We start from the raw sequence: 15,096 nt of genomic DNA on the forward strand, positions 1-15,096 counted from the left end.
TGAAGGTAAGTAACTTGTTCATCTGATAGAGACTTCTAGCTGCAGATTCCTTACCTTTGTATTAGATACCCAAGTCATACCATCCTGGCGTTGGGTTGTGGACTCACATCCTAAACTATGAAGTCTTGCAGGACAGCATGGGCAAAATGCCCATCCCTGCGTACTTGCCCATCAAGGCAGTAATGTTTTGCGAACGTGTGCAAAGAAGCCCATGTAGCAGGATCACAGATGTCTTGGACTGGGACATCCCGAGCCAAGGCCATAGTCGCAACCTTTCCCCTGTGGAATGGGCTCTTAATCCCTCTGGGGGCTGCTTCTTTGCCAACGCATATCAGATTTTGATGCAGAGAATGACCCAGCGAGAGATGGTCCTTTTCCGCACTGCCCTTCCCTTCTTTGCTCCCACGTACCCCACAAAGAGTTGGGCATCCACCCAGAACTCTTTTGTGCAGTCAAGGTAGAATGACAACACTCTTTGGGTCCAGTCAGTGGAGACACTCCTCTTCCTTAGAGGGATGCGGGGGAGCTAAGAAGGTGGGCAAAGTGATGGATTGACCCTCATGGAATGGGCTCACAAGCTTTGGCAAAAAAGAAGCTCTGGTGCAAAGCATCACCTTCTCTGGAAAGGAGCACACATTAGATAGGTAGGGACCACATTATGGTCCCATTGTCGCATGACAAAGGGCATAGGTGGAAATAAGTGAGCCAGCCCTTTTAGAAATCTATTTACAATTGGAGACTTGAAGAGAGGTGGCTGATCTGGCAGCCGCAAAAAAGCAGACAGAGCAGAAAGGTAATCCTTGAGAGTTTCCAAAGCAGAGCCCTGCTGGGCCAGGGTCAGAACGAATGATAGGACAGTAGAAAGCGAAGCAGAAAGAGGGTCAAAAGACCTTTCTGTACAGTATAACACACATTTCTGCCAATGGCAGTCGTATACTGTCTTAGTGGCAGGCTGCCTGGCCGCCAGAATAACGTTACAGACTTCATGAGGAAGGTCAAAAGCTATCAACTGCTGCAACTCAATCTCCACCCACAGAGGCCCAGAGTTGACAGATTCGGGTGGAGAACCCTCCCCTGCTGCTGCAACAGAAGATCCTCCCGAAGGGGCAGCCTGATCGGAGGCTCGATACTCATTCTCAGAAGCTCTGGATACCAGACTCACCTCGCTCAGTCCGGAGCCACAAGAATGACTTGTGCCCGGTCAGTCCTGATCTTCTTCAGAACCCTGGGCAGGAATGATATGGGCAGAAAGGCGTACAACAGGCCTGAGCTCCACTCGCGACGAAAGGCGTCGTCGAGCGATAGCCGCCTTGGAAACTCCAGCGCGCAGTACCGCTGACATTGCGCGTTTTCTTCGGAGGCAAACAAATCTAACCAAGATTCTCCCCACTGCTGAAAGAGACCTTGCGCCACCTCCGATTGGAGACGCCACTCTTGAGCCGCTAGGCATCGACAGCTGAGTTAGTACGCCCTGGCGTTCTGAGAACCTGCAGTTGTTGAACCAACAGGGTTATTCCCTGCTGTTCCAGCCATGTCCAGAGACGAAGAGCCTCTCGACAAAGGGTCCACTACCCCACCCGCCCTGTTTGTTGCAGTACCACATCGCGGCGGTGTTGTCTGTGAACACCAGCACTAACTTTCCCATGACAGAGGGAAGAAATGCTTTCAATGCCAACCAAATTGCTTAGACTCCAACAAGTTTATGTGGAGCACTGACTCCACCGGAAACCACTGTCCCCTGATTTCCACCTCTACCAGATGGCCGCCCCATTCCAGAAGCAACGCATCTGTCACGACTGTGAGATCTGGTTGGGGAGGGGAGAGAGGTGTGCCTTGACCCAATCGCGGTTCGTTAACCACCACTGCAGATCTTTTGAAGTTCATTCTGAGATCTGAGCCACGTCGGTATGATATCCCTGATGCTGTGCCCATTGAAAAGTGAAGTCCTACTGCAGAGCCCGTATACGCCATCTAGCGAGTCTTACCAACAGGATGCAGGAGACCATGAGGCCCAACAGCCTCAGAGTCAGTCATACCAAAATCCAGGATAGAGGCTGAAATATCGGAATCATAGCCCGATATCCTGGACTCGCAGCTCGGGAGGATAAGCCCGAAACCGCACTGTGTCCAGAACAGCCCCAATGAAAGGAAGCGTCTGAGAAGGAGCCAGGTGTGACTTCCGCACGTTTATAGAGAACTCCAGCAAATGCAGAAGGTTTGCCGTAGTCTGAAGGGGAGAGACAACTGCCTGGGGCAAGGACGCCTTCAACAGCCAGTCGTCGAAGTAGGGGAAGACTGACACCCCTAACCTGCGCAGAGGAGCTGTGACCGCCGCTATCACTTTGGGAAACACTCCAGGGGCACTGGTAAGTCCGAAAGGGAGCACGGTACACTGAAAGTGCTCATGGCCTACCTTGAACCGCAGGTAACACCTGTGGCCCAGCAGAATGGGAATGTGAAAATTTGGGTCCTACAGGTCCAGCACTACCATCCAGTCTTCATGGTCTAGGGCAGACAGAACCTGAGCCAGAGTAAGCCTTTTGAATTTCTCTCTTTTGAGGAAGAGATTGACAGTCCTTGGATCTAAAATGGTCCGTAGCCCGTTGTTCCACTTCGGAATCAGAAAGTAGCGGTAATAACAGCCACTGCCTGCTTCTGAAACCGGGACCCTTTCTATAGCTCCCTTGGCTAAGAGAGCTATAACCTCCTCTGGGAGCAACTTTAAATGATCCTCCGTCAGCCGTTCCTGATTTGGCAGAATGAGAGGAGAAAAGGAAAGGAAAGGCAGATAATAGCTCTCCTGGAACAATCTGCAAGACCCACTTTTCCGATGTTACGGATCTCCAGTGGGGAATATGATGACGAATTCTCCCACCAACAGGTGTAGTGTGGTCCTGCAGAATCAGCATAGGAGTGCTTGGAGGCTGCGGTTGCTGGGGGCAGTGTAGCTGGGGGCAGTGTAGCTGACGACTTCTGGCCTCCATTCCGAGCTCGGAATGCAGAGAGTCCACGTCCTCGCAAGGCTTGGGAGGTCTGTGCGGGACGGTGGCTAGGATAGGGTTGACGCGGCTGGAAACCCCTTCTGTTGCCACAAAAGGGGCGAAAGGAAGACTGGTCACGAGGGGTGGAGGAGAGGCCCAAGAATCTGGCCGTAGCTCGATAGTCATTAAACCTGACCTGGGCCGACTGTGCCCTATCCCCAAAAAGGCAGGTTCCATCAAAGGGCATGTCCATCAAATTGACTTGGCCATCGCCCGAGAAGCCAGTTGTATGAAGCCAGGTGTGGCGCCTCAAGGCCACCGTCGTTGAAATCGACCTACCCAGCGAATCGATCGTGTCTAGGCCACACCGTATTGTGAATTTTGCTGCATCTCTCCCATCCTTGACAGCTTGGGAGAGCACAGCCCGAGCCTCCTCCGGGACTTGTGGCAGCACTTGCAAAACCGTCTCCCAAAGAGAATGAGAGAAATGCCCCAATAAGCATGCAGTATTCACCGATCGCAATGCCAGGCTGGAGGAAGAAAACAACTCGTTCTCCCTAATGCATCTATCCTCTTGGATTCCCTGTCCGGAGGGGCAGAAAGGAATGCGCCTTGGGACTTAGAGGCCTGCACCACCAGACTATATGAGGTAGGATGTTGGCTGAGTATCTTATGGTCGCCCGGTGCTGGGCGATGGCGGCGTGTAATTGTCCTATCCACAGGAGCCCCTGTCCCAGGTTTGACCATGTTCCCAGAAGGACGTCTGTTAGTGCTTCATTAAAGGGCAACAAGGGTTCTGAAGTGGACCCCCAGGTTGAATCACTTCGGTCAGGAGATTTGTCCTGGCCTGCACCAAGGGCAGCTCCAATCCATGGACCTTGACTGCCCTCTTAACCACCATGGCATTGGATGACCCCTCCTCCGTAGCCACTGTTGAAGGAGCGAGCATGCCAGTATCTGGAGAAGTATCCAGTCCACTGGCCTCTCCAAGTTCCCCATACCAGTCCAAATTCTCTTCCGAGACTTCCTGGCATTCAGGAGGGTCCCAGACCCCTCCCATTACTCCCCTTAGCCTAGCACATCCTTAAAGTGCTCATGCAACAACATAGAGCATCTGGGTTCTGTTGACATCGGAAACGACGTCGATTGATGCCGTTCCGGCTCCATATCATCGGGGATTAGGATGAGGCTTGCCCTAGCGACAGGCCTCAGTGACGTTACAGGCACCGACTTTGGGTTCGAGGTCCGGGAAGGTCGCTTTGGCATGACCGGGACCGAACAGGATCCGGGATCTGATCCCTGGGGCCCCTCCGGCGTGATCACCAGAGCCAATGGTGTCCAACCCAATGGGGGCCCGTACGACTCCGGAGGGCCGGAAGGGGGGCGGAAAGGGGGCGAGACGCGAAGTCGACTCTGGCTCTGTGGAACCGTGCCTAGAGCGTCGGTGCTCCTTACCTCTCTCGATGACGGACGCCAGCTGAGGTGAAGTCGAAGTCTGCTTGGACTTCTACTTCTTCCTGTGCCTCTTCCCCAAGTGTCAAGAGAACCTTGCATGGGAAAAAGAGGACTTAGGGCTCCGTGAGCGGTCCCGCGACCTCCTCTTCTTCGATCGGGACCATGACCTCCTCGGAGTCTCGCTTGATGGTGTTGACTGGCGGGCCACGAGTAACTTCATCGCCCACTACCTCAAGGTCTTCGGAGCCATCGCCCGACAGTCCAAACACGACTTCGTATCGTGGTCACGCTCAAGACACCACAGCCATATGCGCTGGGTATCGGTGACCGACATCATGCAGGAACAAGTCCTGCATGGCTTGAAACCTGTCTTCCTCGCACACTTAGGTGGAGTCAACACATTTTGACAAAAGTCGAGAAAAAGCCTGCCAAAAAGCGGCAGAGGGGTAGCTCTTCCCGGATCGGTGCTTAACTGGAGCTGAAAGAAAAGAACTGATGTCTGCGTGCCTGGGTGGTGCCTATAAAGACACCGCGAAGCCATAACCGATGCCAACGACGTCACGCGGAGCAGCAGGGAGCGCGCAAGTGGTATTGCTCAGCAAAAGTTTACTGATACAGACGGACGTCTGGGACATTCAAAGGTAAGAAATCTGCAGCTAGAAGTCTCCATCAGAAGTAGCATGCGCAGGGTGAGGAAGCAGGCACAGGAGACGGCGTTGATCTGAGATTTCATGGTGAGCTTATTGTCAATGATGTCGAAGGTTTCTTGGATGGTTGAAGGGAGTGGGTGCAGGTCCTAGGTCTGTTGCCGAACAATAGTAGTTTCATATGTTTCTGCCGTTGCCAATGATCAGTACTTCGGTCTTCTCTGTGTTCAGCTGCAGATAGTTATTCTTCATCCAGTCTTTGACATTTGTCATGCATTTGTGGAAGTTGGTTCTGGTGGTGGTGGGGTCATCGGTGAGTGAGAGGATGAGATGGGTGTTGTCTGCATAGGAAAACAGGTTTAGAACGTGGGATCTGATGATGTTGGCCAGCAGTGTCATATATGCGTTGAAGAGCGTGTGGCTGTGGGATGATTCCTGGGGGACACAGCAGATGATCTATTTGGGTTCAGAGGTAAAAGGTGGGAGGTGGATCCTCTAGGTTCTTCCGGTGAGTAAGGAGGGGATCCATCTGAGTGTGTCCCCATGGATGCCGATGTAGTGGAGTTTTTTGATCAGTGTGTGATGGGATATGATGTCAAAAGCTAAAGAGAGGTCGAGGAAGATCAAAGTTGCTGTTTCTCCTCAGTCAAGGAGAGTTCGGATGTCGACGGTAGCTGCGATCAGGGCAGTTTCTGTGCTGTGATTGCAGCAAAGCTAGATTTGGAAGCATTGAGTAGCTGGATCTACTCCAGGTGTGTCATGAGTTGATTGTTGATGATCTTTTCCAGTACCTTCACTGGGAATGCGAGCAGGGAGATTGGCCGGTAGTTTTTGAATTTGTTGGGGTCGGCTAAGGACTTTTGTGTGGTGGTGCGACTTCGGCATGTTTCCAGGCATCTGTAAATGTTGCGGTGGTGATAGATGGGTCAAGTAGGGTGGTGAGTTCCTGGCTTATCCTTTGGTTTCCGAAGTTGACAATATGGTGCAGGTATGGGTCAGGGGAAGCGCCTGAGTGGACGGATTTTATGGTGGAGGTGGTTTCCTGGGTGGAGAAGATGTTTTAGGTGATCAATGTGTGGTTCGTGTCGGTTACGGTGGTGGCGTATCTGTCGAGGAAGTCTGTAGGAGTGGGCTGAGGTTTGAAGTTTCTGTATATGGTTGCGATCTTGTTGTGGAAGAAGTGGACAAGGTTGTTGCACAGCTCCTGTGAGGGTGTGAAGTTATTTTCGCTGGCAGCCGGGTTGGAGTATTCCTTAAATATGTTGAAAAGTTCCTTGGTGTTGTTGGAACTAGCTTTGATGTGTGCGGCAAGGGCTGTCTTCTTTGTTGCTTTCAGCTGGAAGTGGTAGAGGTTGAGGGAGGTCTTGAAGGCTGCCCTGTCGGAGGTGTCCTTGCTGGTGTGCCATCTCCTCTCCAACTGTTAGTTGTCTCGTTTTGCTGTTCGGAGTTCTTGGGTGTACCAGCTGACTTTTTGGAGGATTTTGTATGAATGCTGCTCTTGATGGGGACAATGCTGTCTGCTGCAATTGGTGTGCCAGGCATTGAAGTTTTTCACTCCCTGTTCGAGGTTGGTGGCGGTAGCAGGGTTGGAGGTGTTGAGGGCGCTTACCCGGCTGACCACTGAGATTTTGTTCCACCTCTGGTAAGAGGCGTTGGTCATCTTTGGGGTGGCAGTGTGGGGGCTGGAGATGCTGAAGTGGACGATGGAGGGATCGGTCAATGTGACAGAACTCACATGGACCGATCACTCCATGCCTGTATTTGACGTGGTTGCTGGAGGTGAAACCAGGGTCGGGCGTGTGTCCTGCAGTGTGTGTAGGGTCATGGAAGATCAGAGTCAATACGAGGCTTCTCATACTGTCGTGGAGGTGCGCTGTGTTTTTGTCACTGGGGTTGTCGATGAGGAAATTTAGGTCGGCCAGAAAGATGTAGCCCTTGGAGTCTAAGGCTAGAGGAGCAATCAAGTCAGCGAAAGGTGTTTCAGAAGCTGGAGTGCGGCTTGGGGTTCGGTATGGTCACTTTACATTATGTGCATTTGTATGAACACTGTGTTCTATGTATGCATTTTCTATGTGGTTGGTCCTTCCGTTTTGCCTCTTGGCACGGAAAAAATGGGGGAAACTGACGTCATCACGCCGACGTGGTCCTCTTATGGCTCCAGTGACGTCACACGGAGTCGCGTGCGGAGCCATGACTTCATGACGGCCTCATCCGCGTGGAGAGCTACGAAAAAATTTCCGAGGAATGCTGGTGCAAGGGATATTCACAAGGTGAGGAATCCACAGGCAGATGTATCCATCAGAATGTCCAAGACTCGCTGTGGGAGCAGAAAGGTTTTGAATGCTACTGTTCCAGAACAGACTCTCTAATCCTCTGTAGTGGCCAAGGGTGAGTTTTCACCTCGATGACGGAGAACAGTCAGGAAGACACAAGAGAGACGGTATCCGCCAGTGGTCCTTGACTGACAGTGGCAAGCTTGGCATGAATGGCCAGTTGTCAAGGTAAGGGAATTTGTGTACTCCCAACATGTAAAGAAGAGCCACGACCAACACCAGCACATTCATAAGGACACGTAACCATAACTGACGCACAGAAAGACACAGTGGTCTGAGGTAACTATGTGCCACTTGGGCAAGTATGTTTTTTAATGAACCTTTCAGTTGAGATGTGCATTTTATTTTATTGTTTATGAAGGAAACAAGAATAAATACAGACATAACCAAGCGTGCTAATCGCATGCTGCTACAATGTTATAATGTAGCTTACACATTTTGTTTCTGAAAAAACAAGGAGAAGGATTAAAAGCTTGAATTAATCTCAGCCACTGCAACAGCTTGACACAGTATTTCAGTCCATCATTTTTACACACATTCCGCTCCAGACACAGGCTTGCCTTATGCTCATCTGTACTGCACAGTCCATCCAGAAATGCAGAGGTCTAATTATTATATATAAGAATCCAAAATGAGGTTTACACCCAGTCTCTCCTTAAATGTTTCTTTGATTTTTCAAGTCCATATAACCACACTAATCAAGTGTTCTTTTCATTTTCTTTTCTTTATTCATTACTATCTTGACTTCATCAAGTTGTTGCTTATTCTACATCTTGCTTTGTTATGTCAAATTGGCAAAAAATCACCACATGAATATCTACAGCCAACACGTGTTTCACGGTGACCCGCATTTTCAAGGTTTAAACCAAACTCAAAAAGGGTTGACAGTTTATCCATTCTTTCCCCCAAGTGGGTCCTTATTGCCTCACAAACTTGATTTGCAGCTTATTCGTCTTTTGCAACACATATTTCCTTTATATATCTTATTACAAATAAATTATACATCCCATTCTTTTGACACTTATGGTTTTAGGTTCTAAGAGGATATCTCAAGCAGTCTTTAGTTCCTAGTTCCAACAATTGATGAGTGCCAACCCCCTCCCAGTGCCTTCTTCTGAAGTGGCAGAATTCATGTCTTGTTGAGGCTCAGTGCCATATGTAATCCAAGAGACCCTGTGCATTGTGATGTATATTCTATATTGCTGTAATATATAACCTGGGGCTGAAGGGGGACATTATGATGTTGTAGGTAAGCACATATATTAAAAGACCTGTTCCACCCACGCCTAAGCAGCGAGTGCGGACACTGACGCATGCGGGACATGTAGCTGGCGATTAGTGGCCAATCTCATAGGCAGGGCTGATCTGTTTGATCTTGTTTTATGGTAATGCCTTCTGGGCATCTACGTTTGTCAGGCATGTGTCAATAAGCTAAGATATAAGGCCCTGTTAGCACAAAGGAACATGAGCCTTCCTCATTACATATATTCACAGCCTTACCTGGCTCCTTTCTTGGTCACCTCTCTTTCGTATTCTTCCTGCAAGTGCTCCAACCTCCCCGGAATGTACTCCTTGCAGATCCGGATTGCATCACTCCACATGCCTGCTTCCTGCACAACCCCAAAATGAGAAGTGTGACATATCATAATTTGGACAGTCAGAAGAATATACAAATGCAGCAAGGTAACCCTTACTAGTGCTCTTTCTATGGACATAACCAGTACTGCATGAGACAAAACTGTGTCATTGGTAGTAACAGGTACTCCAACATGACTAATTCCCCAACATGTTTTCAATGCTTTGCACTACTGATTCTCACACTGTGCTAATAATCTGGCATGTGGAGCAAATACCATGCATTCTTTGTGGTCAGAATCTCTAGGAAGCCTTTGGAATCACTGCCTTCTTTTTCATGTGGATACCAGAGAGTCCACTTCTGTGCATCAGTCTCTCCTACCAGTATCACATTTTCTGCTATTTGGCAAGAATTTCCTGCCCCTGTTATTTTTTAACACTCACCTTCTTCCTCGTTTCACTGTAAATAATCAGTGCCAAGTCAAGTATAAATTCTTCTCAAGTAACCACAACAAGAGTTTGTTGCTTTTTTCTGTTGTGACACGAAGCCACCAAGAGCTTGATGAAGCAAGGACTGAAGATCTTCTATTAGTGACATGAAGTTACTTTGCTGAGCGCCTTTCAGGTTGGCTACTTTATCCCTCATCTCTGAATCCTTCCTTCAAATCTGTAAAGTTTTGAAATACTACCAGGATGCCACTATGAGGGACTCTGAAAACTGTTTAACCCACTGCATGCACCAAGTTGGGTCAGAACACACATAAAGGTATTAGCCACTGTTTACCATCCAGGCTTCTAGGGCTTGGCTTGCTTTTTCTGAACTTGAAATGCTGCGTTATTCTTCTGCAAATAACCCCATACATATTGCTAGTCGAGAGAAACTGTATCTGTGTGCATGGTAGGTGAAGGGACCGTGCCAAGTTTGAGCTTTTCTTTGTCTTACACCACAAACGGGATAATTTTAAAAAACTCAACTTGACTAGGTTTGTGTATTTTTTTAGGTCATATACATGTCAGCTTGATTTCAAATGTATATCACCATTGTAATGCATATCTAGGACCCATGAATCCTAGATATGCATTACATGTGTAACCAAGCGTGCATTACATGTGTAACCAGATGTGTAACCAGGCAAATACATATGTCTGGTTAACAATGTATTCTCCTGAGACAGACTTATTGCTGCAGTATTATCCCACTGGCTCATTTATACTGTCTGTGTTCTGAGATCCCTTGCTAGGATTTTGTTGTCAATCTACAAAAAACATTTTCTTTGGAGCGGACCCCTTTAGTGAACAAAGCAGAAGGTCTCTTGAGATTTGACTAAGCCTATATCATCAATGAGAGAATCATTTAACAGGATTCCTGCCTATCCCTCGCCAGTCAATATTTCCCCATTTGCTTCATCATCTACATCCTCGCTACCTAAATCTCCAACAGAGAGAAACAACAAAAGAGGGCAGGCAGCAAAGGGGGAGCCTCTAACTATCAAAGAAGCTTGACGGACATTATGGCAAAGCCTATGGCAATATAGCCACAGACTGTCACCCAATGAAATAGCGGACACAGGGATTTTCAGCAAAGCAATCATAGAGACAAGAAGAAGGTGGTGGGGTTCAAGACCAAGTCCAAGGAAGTCTTTAAAAGAATCCTATCGTTTTCAGTAGGGATCATAGCTTTCTCATCATAGCCTTTCTTATTATAATGGCGATGTTTACAATTAGGGCCTGAACAATAAGAGCTTCGTTGACAACAGGATTATGGCTAAACAGTAAGGGTAGTGTTTAGATAATAGTTAGGTCACCAATGAGGATGAGGCTTTGGAGCAAGAGATTCAGGCAAGGGTATTAGCACCTTTTTAGGCATCTAGGATGATCAACTGAAGGCAGGACAATCAAATCTAGTTCCACAACTCTGAAGCACTTTCTTTAGAAGCTTGGTCAGGCCGGAACCTTACATTTGTTTACCCCCATACTGGTCAAAAGACCTAGATTGATTTTCCTTAAAGCATTCACCCTTACGTTCTTATTTGGATTTCCGTGGCATCCACTAAATTGTCAGACAAGTCCTCACAAAAGGAAAGATAATGCTGCTGCTTCACGGACTACAGTAGTTGCCTCTCTTTGTTGTTAAAACCGTCACAAACAGTGTGTTCTTCAGGGGTATCTAAATCTTATCCACTTGTCTGGTGGAAACTGTAGACACTCTCCTCATGAGGATCATCTGCAAACATAATTAGACCAGACTATTTGAAGTCCTATCTAGCAATCCACTAGCCTCCCAACAAGAGAGATGAGGGCCAGTGTAGATGGAAGTGAAACAAAAAAAAGTATGTAACAAGAATGGTCACTGAAAGAGCACACAATGAGATAGATAGGCTACTCTACTAAGTGGGGTGTATTATAAAGCATGTAAATATACAAGTAATCTGATGTTTTCTCTTTGAGGTTAGCATGAACTGATTCTGATGATGATGAAAAGTTACTCAACTTCCGTAACAATAGTTCTGGTAGATACTCTATCCATTTGCAGACTCCTCACCTTTTGAATATCCCAGGCGTCAGACTGGATCTAAAAACTTCAGACATAGCTCTTCTGTGCATGATGGTGCCAGCGGCTCCATCATGACACTGTTAGTGGGATCATGGTGCTCTAGCCACCAACTCCAGGACCCTGGCATCAGTTGCCTGTTAATTTTTTCCTTGCCCTTGAAAATGAAAATGAGATTAATTGTTGTAGTAGTCGTAGTGTATACAACAATCTAGACTGACATTTTATTATAGTGACCTATGACCATGCTTTAGAACAGGGAGGACAGTAGGATCGGAGAGGAATCTGCTGATAGGTATAGCATGCACCAGAAAGATTGTTAATGATAGAAATATCCATCAGAAGAGAAGGTTACTTACTATCTCAAGAGTCCCCACCTGTTGAATGGATTCCCAAGTAGTACAAGCTCCCAGAGTGGGGTCTGAGGAAATGCTCAAACCAATAAGCCTTGGACTAATGAAAATGTGAAATGGCTATCCCATCTCGCCTCTAAATCCAAATAATACTGTTTGGCAAAAGAGTGAAGGGATGCCCATGTTGCCGCTTGGCAGATCTCAGTTACTAGAATCCTCTTGGCTGAAGCAGAGGTAGAAGATTTCACCCTGATGGAAAGGGCACGGAGGGCCTCAGGTACTTCTTAAGGTTATAGCACATTTTGATGCATAAAATTATGCAGCGGGATAAAGACCCTTCTGATCGCCTAGCCATTTTTGTTACCAGCATAGCCTACAAAGAGCTGGTCATCAAACCTGAAGTGTTTAGTGAGGTTGATGTAAAAGCTGACAGCTGTCTTGAGAGCAGTATGTGCTGTCTCTCCTCCTCATTGTTGGGATAAGGTGAAGGCTAGAAGGGAGGAAGAATAATTGACTGACCCAGAAGGAAAGAGGCCACCATCTTAGGCAGGAAAGTCACAATCGACGAAGGACCGACTTATCTGGGAGGGACATGTAGAAGGCAGAATGCTCAGTAATTGCAGTTCACTGACATGCCTCACCAAGGTAACCTCAACCTAAAAACAGTTTTAAAAGATAATAACTGGGAAGGGGCTCAAAGGGAGCACCCATCAAAAAGGTTCAAACTAAATTCAGAACCCATTTGAGCATAACAAAAGGATTGGCTGGAAACAGATTTACCATTTTCTTCAGAAATCTAAATACAATTGGTGACTTAAAGAGGAATATCAAATCAAACCTGGGTGGCATAGTTTGCCGACATGGCTGACATGTTCCCCTTGACAGTGCACACTATACCAGTGCTGCTAGGCATGAGAGAGCACAAATGGGACTGGAAAAGATAGTTGGGTCTGAAAAGATACCAAATTCTGCTTATTAGGCTCTACGGGGATGGATGAACAGACAAGAATGAAGCATTTCCTGGTGCTCTGTATTGTTTTGCTATAGAGCTATTCACAGGTGAGATGCGGGTGTGTCCCATGCGTCCTTGATAGGCTCAATCAAGGAGCGTTTAGAAGGTGGGAATGGTTCTGCTGATGAAGAGGTGGATTGCAGGATCTATGTCAAAATGTTCAATTTTAATTTGCTGATGTGAGAGGCAGTTCAGCTAATTCTTAAGAACTGAGTGGAAAGTTGCCATTTCTGCTGGAGCTGGTTGAGGGTTCATGTTGATGTCTGGAGCAGTGCCCAGCCAGCTGGCATTCTGCAGTGCCCAATAAACTGCCATGTCTTAAGAGGGCAATGGAAACAAATGTGTTATGTCACTGCTATCGTCTGTGTCCTGACTTGGCCCTCAAGCATCTTTACAGGGACAGAATCAAAAACAAAGATATCATGCATCATTTCCCAATAGAGTTGGTGTGAGCTGTCTCATCCTTCCCTATAATCCTACTCCTCCATGAGATTCTGATCCTCCTTTTTGGAATGCTGATCTTGATTTGCGCCATAAGCGAATCCAGCAGGGGAGCAGAAGTCAGCGGAGATGAAAGCTGAGGTCCTGGTACACGTACAACTGGCAAGGATCCTCATGGCCAGTGACAGTACAACTCCAATTGGCACCATAGTAGTACCTGTTAGAGAGAGGGAAGCACTAGACAGTTGGAATCTGAGCGGAGGTCCACGTGGTCTCCAAGGCCCAAAACGTACTCCTGAGGGGGCTGATACTCACTGAAACATATCCCACATAGCTTGCAGAAGCATGGGCGGGAGAGGGCAAGGCTCTCTCAGTGCAAAGAATTGAGGGCAATTCAGCACCATCATCATAAGTGGTATCAGCAACAATGAAGTCAGGGTGGCTCTGGAGCTAAGATTGCCATTGATTGTCAGAATAAGGCTCCTGAGGTAGAGTTGTATCCACTAACTCTGACTTTACGAAAAAGACTCAGCTACGGCGGAGTATGTTGTGGCGACTTCAATTTTCATCGACATCGAGGTGACTCTATTTGCTTAATTTTTTGTTTCTTTATCTCTTTATAAGATATGGAGAAAGGGGAAGAAAATAAGTTACTTACCTGTAAACTATGGTTCTCCAGTATTGGTATCTTTCATAGAGTCACATGCTTGAATCATTCCCCGTCGTTGAAGTGAGTGTCCCACGGTACATTAAAAGCAGTAAGTAATGACTTTAACATTAAAGTTAATAGAGAAAAAACATTCACTTTAATACCTCGTTCTAGTGATTAGGAATGATCCAAATTCCAGCCAATCAGGCGATAGCACCCTCTAGAACCCTCTCCACAGAGGCTCTAGACTCTCAGATTTTCAAGCACAAGTGGATTTAAGCTTATACAAATAACCAGTGATGCCTCTATGGGGAGGAGGGCGGGTAGCATGTGAATCTAAGAAAGATACCAATACTGGAGAACCACAGTTTACAGGTAAGTAACTTATTTTCTTCTCCAGTACTGGGGTATCTTTCATAGATTCACATGCTTGAATCCGAATAGATAGCAGTAGTATTATAGGTATGTATGCTGATATAAGGCACGCAATAAAAAACCTGCATAATCCTGTACGCAGTAAAATGCATCACAAATACACATACATATATATATATACAACACAGGAAACCTCACCCGGCCCGGACACGGAAAGGATTGACAGATTGATAGCTCTTTCTCGATTCTGTGGGTGGTGGTGCATGGCCGTTCTTAGTTGGTGGAGCGATATGTCTGGTTAATTCCGATAACGAACGAGACTCCTCCATGCTAACTAGTTACGCGACCCCCAGCATGCAGGCATTGCTGTGAGATAAATAAAATACTTATTACTCACTTGCATTCTGGGTCAGTGTTCGTCTATTCCTGCTTTCTTCGTGATTGCTGGTTTGGAAGAGTGTTTCTGGCGAAGTCTTGTATGTATATATTATGAAGCCATTCGCCTGCATATATGAATTTAAATATACAAGTGTACGTCACAATGTATACCCGATTAAACCAAACTCAATTCAATTATAAATTAAATAAAAGTAATATCCAAAATATATAGGAAGGTGGGAAGGAAAGAGGCTCACCTTATTGAAAAAGATTATGGAGAACTGCTTGTCCCACAGCTGTATCAGCATTGCGTGAGGCTTCTAAACAGTAATGCCTTGTAACTGTG

The 15,096-nt window shown here is 46.9% G+C and overlaps 1 protein-coding gene across 2 annotated transcripts in view; it reads right to left on the bottom strand.

The window, feature by feature from the left end:
* The window catches only part of IFT172 (intraflagellar transport 172), a 1,173,227-nt gene that overhangs the window by 306,837 nt on the left and 851,294 nt on the right, over positions 1–15,096 (bottom strand). For both annotated transcript variants that reach the window (XM_085613308.1, XM_085613307.1), the window contains one exon: positions 8,917–9,026. In XM_085613308.1, coding sequence (XP_085469434.1) covers positions 8,917–9,026 — 110 coding nt within the window. The remainder of the gene's footprint in view (positions 1–8,916; positions 9,027–15,096) is intronic.

This window comes from Triturus cristatus, chromosome 6 (assembly GCF_964204655.1).
Source record: "Triturus cristatus chromosome 6, aTriCri1.1, whole genome shotgun sequence".
Taxonomy (NCBI): domain Eukaryota; kingdom Metazoa; phylum Chordata; class Amphibia; order Caudata; family Salamandridae; genus Triturus; species Triturus cristatus.